Genomic DNA, 16,166 nt, shown 5'->3' with positions numbered 1-16,166 from the left:
CACTTTTTTTTTTTTGCTTTTACCTAGAATCGAGACTATTTTACGGCCATATCTATAATAAATTCGGATATTTAAGCATTTATTCACAAGAATGTCCATCGGAAAAGCTCTGTTTATATCAGGCGGCCGCTAGCTACATTCACTAACAGACTAGCATTGTACTTTGACATACGTAAAATAAATGCTAACTTCATGTTTTTTTTTTTTTTTCCCGCTTTTAACCAAGAATCAAGACTGTTTTGTGTCCATATCTATAAGGAATTCGGGGATTTGAGGATTTATTCACAAGAATTGTCACCGGAAAAGCTCTATTTACATCAGGCAGCCGCAAGCTACATTTAGTAACAGACTAGCATTGTACTTCAACATATCTACATAAAATAAATGCTAACTGCACGGGTTTTTTGCTTTTAACCAAGAATCGAGGCTGTTTTACATCCATATCTATAAAGAATTCAGGGATTTAAGTGTTTATTCAAGAATTTTCAACAAAAAAAGCTTTGTCTGTGATTCCACTCAGTCAGCTTTGACGGCCTCTCCAAAAATGTAGGCCCCCTATTTATCGGTCGCGCTCCCCTTGTCCCGTCAATATATTATGTAGTCAATGATTTTAACTTTTAAATAGGTGTTTTTCAATGTACAGTATATACAAATTAGCTTTGCGTTTGTAAACTTCACGGTATACATTGTTGTATTAATAATGTAAGAGTCAATTAAAACGTTTATTAATTCCTTAACATATGTGTAACGTGATTAAATGAAATATGTGCGTAACGTGATTAAATGAAATAACATTAAATTTTAAATAGGTTTTGTTCATTGTATTTACATATGAGCTTTGTGTTTTTACAAATTACAGAACCTATTGTTGTATTTATCAGGTAAGAGAGTCGATTAAAACACTTAGAAAAAAAAGCATTGCTTAATATGTAACGTGATTGCATATTTTGTATGACTTTTGTCCCTCTGAGGTTGCCGTACACAGCAAAATCTGTGGAGTTGATTTTTTAGTGTAAATTATTTTGGTTGATCGGTGTTGATTTGGGGGTTAAATGTACAATAGTGGCGGCACGGTGGCTGAGTGGTTAGCACGTCTGCCTCACAGTTCTGAGATCAAGGGTTCAATCCCGGGCTTCGGCCTTCCTGTGTGGAGTTTGCATGTTCTCCCCGTGCCTGCGTGGGTTTCCTTCGGGAACTCCGGTTTCCTCCCACATCCCAAAAACATGCATGGTGGGCTGATTGAACACTCTAAATTGTCCGTAGGTATGAGTGTGTGCGTGAATGGTTGTATGTCTCCTTGTGCCCTGCGATTGGCTGGCAACCAGTTCAGGGTGTCCCCTGCCTACTGCCCGTAGTTAGCTGGGATAGGCTCCAGCACCTCCGCGACCCTCGTGAGGAAAAGCGGCATGGAAAATGAATGAATGTACAACAGTGGCGTCGGTAGGCCTATAATAATTTGGTGTTTTATTTATAAAAAACAAAAACAAAACAAAGCAAAAACATGCTGACATATTCACTATGAAGTTGCCAGAAAGTTGGGACACACTTTCTCATTCGTGCGTTTTCTTTATTTTCATGACTATTTACATTGTAAATTCTCACTCAATGCAATAAAACTATGAATGGCCATGTGTAGAATTATGTACTTTTTTTGAATTATGAACTAAAAACGTTTAATATTTGTGTATATATATATAATTATCGGTCTTTGTTAGCTGTGTGTTTTTGTGCTTGTACGCTACGTTCACTTGCATCCATTGTAACTCCTGGGGGCTAAGCCCCCTGTTCTTAAAACCTAGTGACGCCCCTGATGTCCAAGCAGAGTTAATCAGCCACACCCAGTTTAAGTGCTTGTTTCAGAAAACAAAGCAGTTGCAAAGATTTGTGGGTGAAGTGACACCACGACTGTAAGTAGTGTTGTCTGTAAATAGGCGGTGTGTCGTTGGTTGCTAAAACACATAATAGTGAGCCTGAATTCTATGCTTACTTAAAGTGCCTGTGATACGAAAAAGCATGTTTATGTCATAATACACGCAGTATTTTATGCTCCTGAATGAAATGGACCGCATGGATGTGTGTGGAAGCAATCGCTACATTTATTTAGTTATTTGAATACCGTGCCTTGAAAATGAGTGACTTCCGGCAACAGTCTCGAGTTGAGAAAGAGGGCGCTGTGACGCGTACGGAGGAAGGAGTCCTCTTCACTATACAGCCATACTGTTGTATGAGAAGGACTAAGGATACAGCTGATTTTGCGGATTAATACATTGATTTTTCACACCACGCCAGCCAAACGGCTGCAGAAAAATCTTGCTTTATGAGGGAGAGGCGTGTGCGCCTTTTTGGAGTTTCAAAAGGTTCCCATTCACGGATGGATATTGGCCATAACAAGCCTTACTACTGTGGGACCATGGGACTTACGAGGAAGTGAGTAAACATCGTGTTTTGTATTATGTCAAATACTGGGATCATTGCATTTTGTGGCTGACATGCTCCTTGTCCCCTTGGCAAACGACCGGCGGCTTGTCGCACATCCCACCGCCGGGCGAGCCCTCTTGGTGTGCCCGGTGTTCTGTCAAATTTTCCAACTGATCAGAAATTGCAACTTTGTGTTAAAAATAGCCGCGAATACAGCGATTACAAAGTAAACACTACAAACTTTATTTAAATAAAGGACTACTTACGTTTGATCATGGATAGGCATGTAAAAAGCTCTCCTCATGTACATTAGCTGCACGTTAGCTGCACAACAACTGCAGCCGCCCTCCTCCGGGGAACGAGCTGTAAATTGCTCTCTGCCGGGGGGTTTGCCGATCGGCGAAGACAATCGACAACCCAGTCGTCATGTGAAATGATCCGGGCAAGTTATGTGCGATTTTCCGCTTCGAAGACTTTGAAACATCACTCGGTTCGGGTTAGCATGTCGGCTAGCTGTCACGCCTTTTGGTTTGTTTACACTCTCCGAAGCCGGGGAAGAGAAATGACATAAGCCCGGTTTAGGTGTCATAAAATATTGTTCGGGAGGTGCGACAGTAAAGGTGAAGTCAACAGTTTTGGCCATTATGGAGTAATTTTGCCATGTCGTCCTGAATAAATGCATTTTTATTATGTCATATTCCATTTAGCACAAGACTGTTATGTCATGACCATGCCATTTATTTAGGAATTGGGGAAAATACTTGGATAAAAAGAATATCCTGTAAAAATGTTGAAGTAGAGAGACTGAAACAATGACATTTTGCAGCTCTCTTTGTCGCGTTTTCCTCGTTCTGAATAATTCCCCCTCAACGGGCTGACTGGTCCTTCTCAAGCCATTTATTTAGCCATTGGGGAAAAATACTTGGATAAAAAGAATATCCTGTAAAAATATTGGAGTAGAAAGACTGAAACAATGACATTTTGCGGCTCTCTTCGTCGCGTTTTCTTCATTGTGAATAATTCCCCCTCAATGGGCTGCATACTAAATCAAATGAAATCGTTACTCCGCTGACGTCATCCACCTGTTTATGGACACTAGAGCCCTATAGTGGTAGGCGTGGCTAACCGTGACTAATTTCTCGTCATCTGCGCTTTGCTAAATTTTTATATATAGTCGAATCGTCACAAAATATGATTCTAATTCACATAATAATCCTATTTAAACTTTTTTTTTCTCCTGTTGTTCGCACTTTAAGGGATGCAAAAATCCCTCTGTTACCTCTCACGAGCGCAACAATAGGGTACAATTGCCAGTTAGGCCCATGTTCTGCACTAGGTTCCCCTACGCATCCAGAATATTAACAACACCACAATGAATATTTAAAATTAACACTCCTATTGTAAGAAGACAAAAGGTGGTTAAATATTTTGATTGTAAAAGGTTTGAATGGGAATTAACTTGTTTAAGTAGTTTATTAAGTCACTTAATTCATTTAGGCATTTTTCATTTAACTACATAAATTTATAGTTACTTAAAACCCATGTCTGAAAACACTTGAAATAAGGTTCTTGCATAATTATCATTTTTCATTTTTTTGAGTGCACATACCCAGTTAGAGTAAATAATCCATACAGTGGTAACCCTACTTACGAACGTCTCTACATACAGAATTTTCAGGTTAAGACACACCTCAAGGGGAAAATAATGCCTCGTTACAAAAGAAATTTCAGGATATAAAAGGCAAAACTGAACGTAACATACTTATAGCTGCCCTGCTATTGGCTATTGCCTAGCATTCCTGGCATCCAAAGGGCTAAGAGGAACCTCTACTGTATCTGTATGTCGGTATCCCACCCCTCGTGTTCTGACAGCTTTACTTGAGTGTATTAACTTTTATTCTTTATTCTTGTTTTTTTTTTTAATTTATGCACAAATTTGATACTTGTTTTGATGTATTTTTAAGCATGCGTGGGGTGGAGTGGCTCAGTGGTTGAGTAGTTGTCCCCCAAACCAGAGGTTGTGGGTTCGATTCTCCGCCCTGATGAACTCGTCTAAGTGTCCTTGAGCAAGATACTGAACCCCACGTTGCTCCTGGTGCTACGTCACCAGTTGGTAGATGGCGAGATAGTGTAAAGTGCCTTGAAAGGTGCAAAAGCGCTATATAGGTATAACACCATTTACCATGAAAAATGGATTAGGGCATTGACATGGAAAACGCATCTACTTACAGAATTTTCAGGTTAAGAAACTACTTCCAGAACCAATTGATTTCGTAGGTAGAGGTACAACTGTACATTTTATACTATGCAACACTCCCGGAAAAAGCAGAAGAGGGAGTACTGTAAATAAATAATACATTAATGTAACATGTTTGGAACTTTTGTTCAAATAATCGGATCAGGACTCGGTCTTGGCAGATTCTCAAAATCAGGTGACTGGACTCGGGTGCAAAAAGTATGCGATCGGGACATATCTTTCGCTCGCACTATTGTGTGCATGTCATTGCTGCATTAACCTGCACAGGATAACGGAATGATACAAGGAAGGTGCAAAATCCGTAACTATCCAAGTGCGCTTAATTTACTAAAGCTGTTGATCGAAAAAGGTAATTTCTTTTCCAAAAAGGTACTGTTTAAAATCATGGTCAGCTTACGGCCATACTAGCCTGAGAAAGCTTGATCTCGTCAGATCTTGGAAGCTAAGCAGGGTTGGGCTTGTTTAGTACTTGGGTGGAAACTGCCTGGAAATATCAGGTGCTCTAAGCCAGTGTTTTCAACAGGTGTGCCACGGCACGTGTGCCGTGAGAGATCGCCAGTTGTGCCGCGAGAAATCATCCAATGTCGCATATATATATGGCGGAAAACACTCGGGTGACTTGAAGTTTCGCTCTAAGACCCCCAATTTGGCCAACTTTCAAAATTGTCCGATATGCATGTGTGATACATCTTTGGAAAGCTTAAAATCTCAATTTTCTGGGGGAAGAACAATTTTGAACAGGAGGGCATTTGATTTAAAAAAAAAAATTTTTAAACAGCAAAACCCTATCTGGAGGTGAGAGCACGCGAGAGCAGAATTACAGACGCCATGACTTTAACGAGATATTATCGCGTACTTACATTGTTTCGATCCAGAAACTCCATGTAGCATGTATCACCGAGTGTCAAGACACAGCTGTGAATGGCCACAGCTGGATTTTGGGGGGATTTTATGGGTGAAACATGGTAATATAACAAGGGTCGCGATGCAGAAATCGCAGACATCAAGGTGTGGTTTAGATTTTCTTTTTCATATATTTACCCTTTGAAACGTTTTATTCCCCCCATTTTTTCTTTGCTTGGATCCATTATTTATCATCTAACATATCGGATAAAATGCGAAGGTAACAAAACAAATACAAATAACCGATAGTTATGAGGTAGATATCCGTGACTGTTTTACAGACGGCAATAATTTCATTGTGACATAATTTGTTTAAGAGTTTAAAATATGCCAGTGAATAATTTTTGAAAGTCGTTTTTTTTTTTTTTCTATAACTAAATATTAGACATCAATTAATGATTCTAAGCTAAAAATGACAGACATTTCGAATAATAAATACGATTACATACCTTCATTTTATTGCTAAGTTGAAACAAAAACGATTGCGCGACATCTGAAAACGGGGGCTTCCAGGGTAAAACGGAAAAATTAAAAATAGTTCGTGGGCTTAATGCGCCATGAATCTGCTATGGCAGCATATAGACATTTTGTTCTATCAAACACAACAGTTCTTTTGGCTTAAAATACAGAAGTATATTTTAAAGAGTAGAGGTGCAAGAGCAGAAACTGCTTTTTCAGCCTTGTCTGTGTTTTCCGCCATATAAATATATTATATACACTCACCGGCCACTTTATTAGGTACACCATGCTAGTAACGGGTTGGACCCCCTTTTGCCTTCAGAACTGCCTCAATTCTTCGTGGCATAGATTCAACAAGTTGCTGGAAGCATTCCTCAGAGAGTTTGTTCCATATTGACATGATGGCATCACACAGTTGGTGCAGATTTGTCGGCTGCACATCCATGATGCGAATCTCCTGTTCCACCACATCCCAAAGATGCTCTATTGGATTGAGATCTGCTGACTGTGGAGGCCATTTGAGTACAGTGAACTCATTTTCATGTTCAACAAACCAGTCTGAGATGATTCCAGCTTTATGACATGGCGCATTATCCTACTGAAAGTAGCCATCAGAAGTTGGGTACATTATGGTCATAAAGGGATGGACATGGTCAGCAACAATACTCAGGTAGGCTGTGGCGTTCCAACGATGCTCAATTGGTACCAAGGGGCGCAAAGAGTGCCAAGAAAATATTCCCCACACCATTACACCTCCACCACCAGCCTGAACCGTTGATACAAGGCAGGACGGATCCATGCTTTCATGTTGTTGGCGCCAAATTCTGACCCTACCATCCAAATGTCGCAGCAGAAATCAAGACTCATCAGACCAGGCAACGTTTTTCCAATCTTCTATTGTCCAATTTCGATGAGCTTGTGCAAATTGCAGCCTCAGTTTCCTGTTCTTAGCTGAAAGGAGTGGCACCCGGCGTGGTCTTCTGCTGCTGTAGCCCATCTGCCTCAAAGTTGGATGTACTGTGCGTTCAGAGATGCTCTTCTGCCTACCTTGGTTGTAACGGGTGGTTATTTGAGTCACTGTTGCCTTTCTATCAGCTCGAACCAGTCTGGCCATTCTCCTCTGACCTCTGGCATCAACAAGGCATTTCCGCCCACAGAACGGCCGCCCACTGGATATTTTTTCTTTTTCGGACCATTCTCTGTAAACCCTAAAGATGTGTGTGCGTGAAAATCCCATTAGATCAGCAGTTTCTGAAATACTCAGACAAGCCCATCTGGCACCAACAACCATGCCACGTTCAAAGTCACTCAAATCACCTTTCTTACCCATACTGATGCTCGGTTTGAACTGCAGGAGATTGTCTTAAACCATGTCTACATGCCTCATGTGATTGGCTGATTAGAAATTAAGTGTTAACGAGCAATTGGACATGTGTACCTGTGGCCGGTGAGTATATATATATATATATATATATATATATATATATATATATGTGTGTATATGTACAGTGGGGAAAACAAGTATTTGATACACTGCCAATGGGTTTTCCCATTGACTGTGTATCAAATATTTGTTCTCCCCACTGTATATGTATATATATATATATATATATATATGTTTTTTTTTTTTCTTTTTCTTTTACGTCATCGGGCAGAGTTGCAGTAGGAAGGAAGAAAGGAGTTGGTAGAAAGTTCTCGGTCGTGTGCAAATGAGCGAGGTATTTCTTGTGTCGCGTTCAAGAGCTGCTCGGATTTCTAGCCATCAGCGACCTTGCTGTCCGCGACAATGTGGACCCCAGCACGTCTACTGCACATTATTTGGTTAGACTAGTCATGTGTCGATATACTCAAAGTGTCCTTTCTATTTTATCCTTATGTGACGACCGTCAATCCTCCCCTATGTTTTATTCCAACACATTGTTGAGGACAATGGCTAATGGCTAGAAATCCGAGCAGTTCTTGAACGCTACACGAGCAGCTATCCAACAGCGCCATGGTTCCATGCAAGTTTAAACATCATCTTCAAACGAAACACCCGTAGCTTCAAAACAAGTCGATGGACTATTTTGTTCGCCTTCGTGAAAACACAGAGAAACGGGCAACTTTTCTGATAAAAACTACAAAGGTAAATGAGAAAGCCCTCAAAGCCAAGTTACCTTGTTGCTGAACTTGATGCTAAATCCAAAAAGTCCCACACCGTGACAGACATTAATACTACCTGACTGCAAAGCCATTGTCTGCAAGATGCTCGGCCCAGATGTGGTTAAAGACATTGTTCAAGTCCCCCGTCTGATAATTCTGAGCTTTTTTAAGCCTAACTGCTATAAAAATAAATAAATAAAAACCGAGAAAGGCTGATAGCTGTTGAAGAATAAGGATATAAACTTTGTGTTCATCTAAACAGGCTCCCACTGAGTAAGTATACATACTGAGAAATTATTTTATAATTAAATATACAGTACAGAAAATTATTTTGTAACATTTTTGGTTTGTGGTTTGACGTGAGATTTTTTTCAATGTAAAAACGTGTCGTGATTCAAAAAAGGTTGAAAAACACTGCTCTAAGCTTTTTGGTTTTTGCGAATGTAAATACTAAGAAAGAAAAAGCAGACATATTTCGGGGATGAACTGATGTGTTGTTTTGAATTTCTGGTTCAAGTTCACTAACTATTGCCATTGACAGCACTGGACGTCCAGTGCATTTGAAATGGAATGAAATGGAAGTCTACAAGTGACAAACTCATTTAAATTCTGAACTGTAGGATGAAAAGAGCCACATGATTGGACGTCTATCATCGTCAATGGTACTGAAAAAGCTAATAACCCTCACCTGCAATAATTGCGAAATTTTATGGATGCTCAACTTCTTTTGACGTCCTTAATCATAACTGAAAGCCCTCATCTACAGTGATATGAAAAAGTATTTGAACCTTTTGGAATTTTTCACATTTCTGCATAAAATCCCCATCAAATGTGATCTGATCTTTGTCAAAATCACACAGATGAAAATACATTGTCTGCTTTAACTAAAACCACCCAAACATTTATAGGTTTTCATATTTTAATAACGATAGCATGCAAGCAATGACAGAAGGGGGGGGGGGGGGGGATAAGTATGTGAACCCTCTGCCTGAGGAGACTTAAAGAGCAATTGAAACCAATTTTTACCAAACATTTTAAGTCAGGTGTGTGCCCAATCATCGATGAGTGGTTTAAAGCTGCCCTGCCCACTATAAAACACACACCTGATAAGAACTGTCTTGGTGAGAAGCATTGTCTGATGTACATCATGGCTTGGTCAAAAGAGCTGTCTGAAGACTTGTCATCAAGGATTGTTTATTTGTATGAAGCTGGGAAAGGATACAAAACCATCTCTAAAAGTCTGGATGTTCATCAATCGACAGTTAATAGAAGTTGTCTACAAATGGTTCTGTGCATGCGCGTAACATTAAAAATGGCCGCGAATGCAGCGATTCCAAAGTAAACACTACAAACTTTCTTGAAAGAAAGGAATATTAACTTACGTTTGATCGTGGATGGACTAAAGTTCTCCTCAGACCCATCCTGCCATGTTAGCTGCACACTGCTAGCTCCCCGTTAACGCCTTCGCCTTGTCGTTTAGCATTAATTAAGAAGCCCACTTCACAAAGATGCGATGTTGGAAATTGTAGCAAGGTTTTCAGTGTTCTCATAGTGCTGTCAGGATATGACCGGGAATGACTTTAATTGTCTCAAATGTACGTGTAAGGTCGCAGTCATTTGCGATCTCTACAAGCTGATCCTCCTGTTGCACAGACATGCTCGAATCACTCGGTTTATTCACAAACGGGTCACGAATCCACTCCTTCGCAGTTCGTGGGTCTTCGAGGTTATAGGCTCATCTTCTGGCTCATCAAGTGCCCTTTTTCACCGTAAAAAATCTCCCCAAAGACATCTGTTTTCCAGTCATTTTCACTAATGTGGGGGAACAAATGTGCTGCGCCCGGGGCTTAGTTATACGTTGTTATGGAGGACAAGCGCACATAGGTATATTATATATACAAAACAAGATGTACTGCTTGCAATCCAATCAGTGGATTTCTATGACGATACCAGTACCGGTCCATGGCCCGGCGGATGGGGACCCCTGCCCTAGAGTGTCTGCTAGAGACTTTCAGAAATCACTGGCACAGTCCAATATCTCTGTGCACACATCAACTATATGTAAAACTATGCCCAAGAATTGTGTTCATGGAAGGACTCCACAGAGGAAGCCACTGCTGTCTAAAAAAAACATTGTTGCTCGTTTAAAGTTCGCAAAAAGGCACTTGGACACTCCACAGAAGTTTTGGCAAAATATTTTGTGGACTTTTGAAACCAAAGTTGAATTTTTTGGGAGTAACACACAACGTCATGTGTGGAGGAAAAATGGAACAGCTCACCAACATCAACACCTCATCTCCACTGTGAAGCATGGTAGAGGGAGCATAACAATTTGGGGATGTTTTGCTTCCTCAGGGCCTGGACAACTTGCAATCATTAATAGAAGAATGAATTCAAACATTTATCAGGATGATTTGCAGGAAAACCTGAGGCCGTCTGTCTGTCAGGTGAAGCTAAAAAAAGGATGGATGCTGCAACAAGACAATGATCCAAAACACAGGAGTAAATCATTTTCAGAATGATTTCAGAAGAACTAAATACACGTTCTGGAGTGGCCAAGTCAAAGTCCAGACTTGAACCCCATTGAGATGCTGTGGCATGACCTAAAGAGAGCGATTCATGCCAGACCTCCCAGGAATCTGACTGAACTACAGCAGTTTCGTAGAGAACAATGGGCCAAGATTAGTCCTGATCGATGTGCCAGACTGATCTGCAGCTACATGAAGCATCTGGTTGAAGTTATTGCTGCCAGAGGGGGAGGTGAGGGGGGGCACAAAATATTAAATGTGATGGTTCACTTACTTTATTGTCATTGTTTGCATACTATCATAATAAAAAATGAAAACCTATAAATGTTTGGGTGGTTTTAGTTAAAGCAGACACTGTTTTTTCATCTGTGTGAATTTGACAAAGAGCAGATCACGTTTGATGGTGATTTTATGTAGAAATGTGAGATAGTCCAACAGATTCAGATACATTTTTTATACCTCTGTAAAATGATTTCCACATTTTATTGATGCTAGCCTCCTGATAATCTGAATTTAACAAAGTAGTAGAAGTAGCGTAGCAAAAGGATAGTGAGGTAGAATAAATAAAACGCCCTTATCGATTGTCTGCGTAGGACGCATAACCATTGGCCGTTTGAGCCAGGCCTGCCAATTGGTCCGTTTTTGGACATGCAGTCGGGTATAGTAGTCTAGTCGGTTAAGTTTGCTCCTTGGTTACTTGGGACGCATGGACCCTCCACCAGGATCCAAATATCCAAATACTCTTACTATCCAAATGCTCTAACTTGAAATGTATGCAGTTTTTTGCTCGCAGAGAGATTTTACCACTTAAGTACGATATTATAGCTTCCCGTAGCATCATATTTTAGCCACTCTCCTCGCCCAGCCACGCAGCCTTTAGACCCGCAAACCTGGCCCCTAGAGGTCCAGGTTATTCATCATTATAAAAAAAAAAAAAAAAAACATATACTGTATATATATATATACAGTGCCTTGCAAAAGTATTCGGCCCCCTTGAATCTTGCAACCTTTCGCCACATTTCAGGCTTCAAACATAAAGATATGAAATTTGATTTTTTGTCAAGAATCAACAACAAGTGGGACACAATCGTGAAGTGGAACAACATTTATTGGATAATTTAAACTTTTTTAACAAATAAAAAACTGAAAAGTGGGGCGTGCAATATTATTCGGCCCCCTTGCGTTAATACTTTGTAGCGCCACCTTTTGCTCCAATTACAGCTGCAAGTCGCTTGGGGTATGTTTCTATCAGTTTTGCACATCGAGAGACGGACATTCTTGCCCATTCTTCCTTGCAAAACAGCTCGAGCTCAGAGAGGTTGGATGGAGAGTGTTTGTGAACAGCAGTCTTCAGCTCTTTCCACAGATTCTCGATTGGATTCAGGTCTGGAATTACAAAAAGTTTAAATTATCCAATAAATGTTGTTCCACTTCACGATTGTGTCCCACTTGTTGTTGATTCTTGACAAAAAAATTAAATTTCATATCTTTATGTTTGAAGCCTGAAATGTGGGTAAAAGTTGCAAGATTCAAGGGGGCCGAATACTTTTGCAAGGCACTGTATATGTATATATCATGTATTCCTCCCAAGGACAAGACTATACATTGGGTAAACACATAGTTTTTTTCACCCTTAATTTTAGAAATGAGCTGCCCTCCAAAATGTCTCTGCAGCTGCTTGCTAAGAATACCTATTTATTCGCAATTACAATTACCGAGATATGATACAACACATATTTGTACTAGTGCTGTCAAATTTATCGCGTTAATGGGCGGTAATTAATTTTTTTTAATCAATCACGTTAAAATATTTTACGCATTTAATGCATGCGCGGAATGACCCTCTCATGCATTGCCTCATACAGATTACAATGACGCTGTTTTTTGCACATTGAGAGCTAAGAGGCAGAGAAAGGCAGTGGACACAGACGTTCATTGGACCGCGCCGTTTATTGGCATAAGCTTCGGCAACTCCTTCACAACAAACATAAGTATCATTTAGTGAAAGCACAACAAAAATAATAATCCTATCTCTCAAAAAATAGTGTTCACAAAAACAATGCAAAGAGAACTGGCATTCCCAATCAAAATATCTATGCAAAATACACATAAAACCTACTCAGACTTTGAAACAATGCAAAGAGAACTGGCATTCCCAATCAAAATATCTATGCAAAATACACATAAAAACCTACTCAGACTTTGGTCAAACTCTATTTAAACATTTCATTTAAGTCAACAAATACACTGGATGGCAATAATTAGTCACAATATACAAACTATCAGAGGTCTCGTACGTTGTGAAGTCAGCACTCAAATGACCGTGGATGGACCAGTAAACGGGGAACTATGGCGTCAGTCGAGGGACAAAACACACCTATTGGCTTGATTTCTATGTAATTTAAAACTCGCCATTGACACCTTGTGGTGTATTTCAATCACTACCTTACGTAGTTAAAGACACTGTGGAAGAACGGCAGGGAGCCCATTTGATGTCACCGCTCGGCGACATCAACAATGGCGAGCTACTAGTTTATTTTTTGATTGAAATTTTTACAAATTTTATTAGAACGAAAACATTAGGTTTTACTAACATTTATCTTTTAAGAACTACAAGTATTTCTATCCGTGGATCCCTTTAACACAGAAAATGTTAATAATGTTAAAGCCATCTTGTGGATTTATTGTTATAATAAACAAATACAGTACTTATGTACAGTATGTTGAATGTATATATTAGGGCTGTGAAACGATTAAAATTTTTAATCCAGTTAATCACAGTTTATAAATTAATTAATCATAATTAATCGCAATTCAAACCATCTATAAAATATGCCATATTTTTCTGTAAATTATTGTCGGAATGGAAAGATAAGACACAAGACGGATATATACATTCAACATACTGTACATAAATACTGTATTTGTTTATTATAACAATAAATCAACAAGATGGCATTAACATTAACATTCTGTTGAAGCGATCCATGGATAGAAAGACTTGTAGTTCATAAAGGATAAATGTTAGTACAAGTTATAGTAATTTTATATTAAAACCCCTCTTAATGTTTTCGTTTTAATAAAATGTGTAAACTTTTCGATCAAAAAATAAACTAGCTCGCCATTGTTGATGTCAATAATTACACAATGCTCATTGTGCTCAAACCCATAAGACAAAAAACACAAGTAACAAGTGGACATGTCACTGTGCTGTCATTGTAATCTGTTTGAGCGGGGCATGTGCGTTAATTGTGTCAAATATTTTAATGTGATTAATTTAAAAAATTCATTACCGCCCGTTAACGCAATAATTTTGACAGCCCTAGTATATCCGTCTTGTGTCTTATATTTCCATTCCAACAACAATTTAAAGAAAAATATGGCATATTTTAGAGATGGTTTGAATTGCAATTAATTAGGATTAATTAATTTTAAAGCTGTGATTAACACGATTAAGAATTTTAATCGTTTGACAGCCCTAATTTGTACCTTAATTATTAGAGGTATTTAGTGTATAATTATTGTTTTTAATTTACTATTTTGTTTGTGTAGACCCTCAACGTCTTAAAGAGTGATGAATGACACTTCAGGTTAGTGCTTTACGTATGGTCACTAAACATCATTTTGCTTCTTTACAGGTTGGGTTGTACTAGGTGAGTCAACACAAGCGTTCATCAAATTCATTTCTATTAGGAAATGGGGAAAACATTTTTGTGACGACCTTGTCCACTTTTACAGGTGACAAAGAAGAAGTCCAGATGGTTTGTGCCGGACAAGAATTCCGTTTACCGGTCTTTTCTACATCTAGAACCGTGACTTTTACTCAGAATTCCGCAGGACCGAGGCGGGTGCTCCTCGAGAAGACCATTGTGAGGGCAAGACCGAGTTGTGCTTTTTTGTGGATTAGAAAAAAAAGCAAATATACCCTTTTTTTTTTTTTTTTAGGTGAATGACCCTCGGTTTGAGTGGACCAAAGATAAAATGCTGGTCCTGAAAAATGTGACTCATGCCGACCAGGGTCTTTATTCTATCAAACTGGCTTCTGGATTCACCTATGAGACTGTTCGTCTGACAGTTTCAGGTTGGATAGTTTTCTTTGTTTTCTAGCTATGACAATGGCTCTCCATATTGATGTATTGTCTGACTTCTACAGTATATTGGTAATATTCATTAACAATTACCATTAATAGTTTTACATGTAGTCCTGAGTGTACATCAAACTCACTGACACCAATATTTTTCAAGGTAATACACAGTGGTGGATGAAGTTCCTATTTTTTTTTTTACTTAAGTAAAAGTACTGATACATGTGCAAAAAAGTCAGTAAAAGTAAAAGTGTCTAAAAAACACAATTACTCAAGTAAAAGTACGAAAGTGTCACGACGCAGGGGGCAAGAAGGAGCCATTTGCAGGGAAAACACAGGAGGCAAGGCAGGGCAGCGATGAACTTAAAAACGTTTAATGTTAGTTGACCAAAAACAAAGTACAAACAACAGTAGTGGGGATTAAACAAAAGACCAGGAATTGTAATTTACTTGGGAATATCAACACGAGGTCTTTGGCAGGATAACGACACAAGGAAAAACAAAGACCCAACAAGAACAGACAGTACATTAGGAACTTAATAGATACATGGGGTAATGAGACAACGAGACACAGGTGGTTGATACAAGAGGCAGCGGATTGGTCAAGACACAAGGAGAAGGCAACAACAGGTGAAATCAATGGGTAATCACGATGTTTGTAATTAGCCCTCCGATGTCCATAACCCATGCCTCACCACATTAGCCTAGCGTGTTTCATCACAAGCGACGACACAGGCTAGTGACCTCACTCTGGCCTTGTTGGTCCATGTTCAGTATGCTGAGTGTGCATACTGAACAAACAACGAACAAACAGTTACTTTACAACAGTTAGTTACTAAAGAAACCGTCTGTACAGTGAACGCACCTTCACACTATAGCTGCACGCGGTACTGGCAATTGGTTTTGTGTAATGGTGTCTGCCTATGTATGTAATATGAAAATAAAGGTATCAGCTTCTCGCCTCTGTAGCAGCGTGATAGGAGCTTTCACCTAGGAGCAGCAAACTCAATTGGGCTCGGCTGGCAGTGCATGCAAGGAGAGTTGCTATTACATACCTGGGTATAGTGAGCCACGGGGATGGGTGTATCTGGTATTTTGTATACATATATATATATATATATATATATATATAAAGTTTACAAAAGTTTACATACACTTGTGAAGAACATAATGTCATGGCTCTTTTGACTTTCCAGTTATTTCTACAACTCTGATTTTTCTCCGATAGAGTGATTGGAACGGATACTTCTTTGTCACAAAAAACATTCATGAAGTTTGGTTCTTTTATGACTTTATTATGGGTTAACAGAAAAGGTGATCAAATCTTCTGGGTCAAAAATATACATACATGGATCTGAAATAGCGAATCATTGA

The 16,166-nt window shown here is 39.2% G+C and overlaps 1 protein-coding gene across 2 annotated transcripts in view; it reads left to right on the top strand.

Moving 5' to 3' along the window:
- LOC130924457 (uncharacterized) overlaps window positions 1-16,166 on the top strand; it is a 37,146-nt gene that overhangs the window by 3,727 nt on the left and 17,253 nt on the right. Inside the window, exons 3-5 of one of the 2 annotated variants that reach the window (XM_057851055.1) lie at window positions 14,346-14,360; window positions 14,446-14,576; window positions 14,653-14,788. In XM_057851055.1, the coding sequence (XP_057707038.1) occupies window positions 14,346-14,360; window positions 14,446-14,576; window positions 14,653-14,788 (282 nt within the window). Of the gene's footprint in view, window positions 1-14,259; window positions 14,361-14,445; window positions 14,577-14,652; window positions 14,789-16,166 lie in introns of both variants that reach the window. The other variant, XM_057851056.1, reaches the window with a different exon arrangement.

This window comes from Corythoichthys intestinalis, chromosome 11, assembly GCF_030265065.1.
Source record: "Corythoichthys intestinalis isolate RoL2023-P3 chromosome 11, ASM3026506v1, whole genome shotgun sequence".
In the NCBI taxonomy this organism is placed as follows: Eukaryota; Metazoa; Chordata; class Actinopteri; order Syngnathiformes; family Syngnathidae; genus Corythoichthys; species Corythoichthys intestinalis.
Note: the sequence above shows the minus strand (reverse complement) of the source record. Positions and strands in the feature narration are given on the sequence as shown.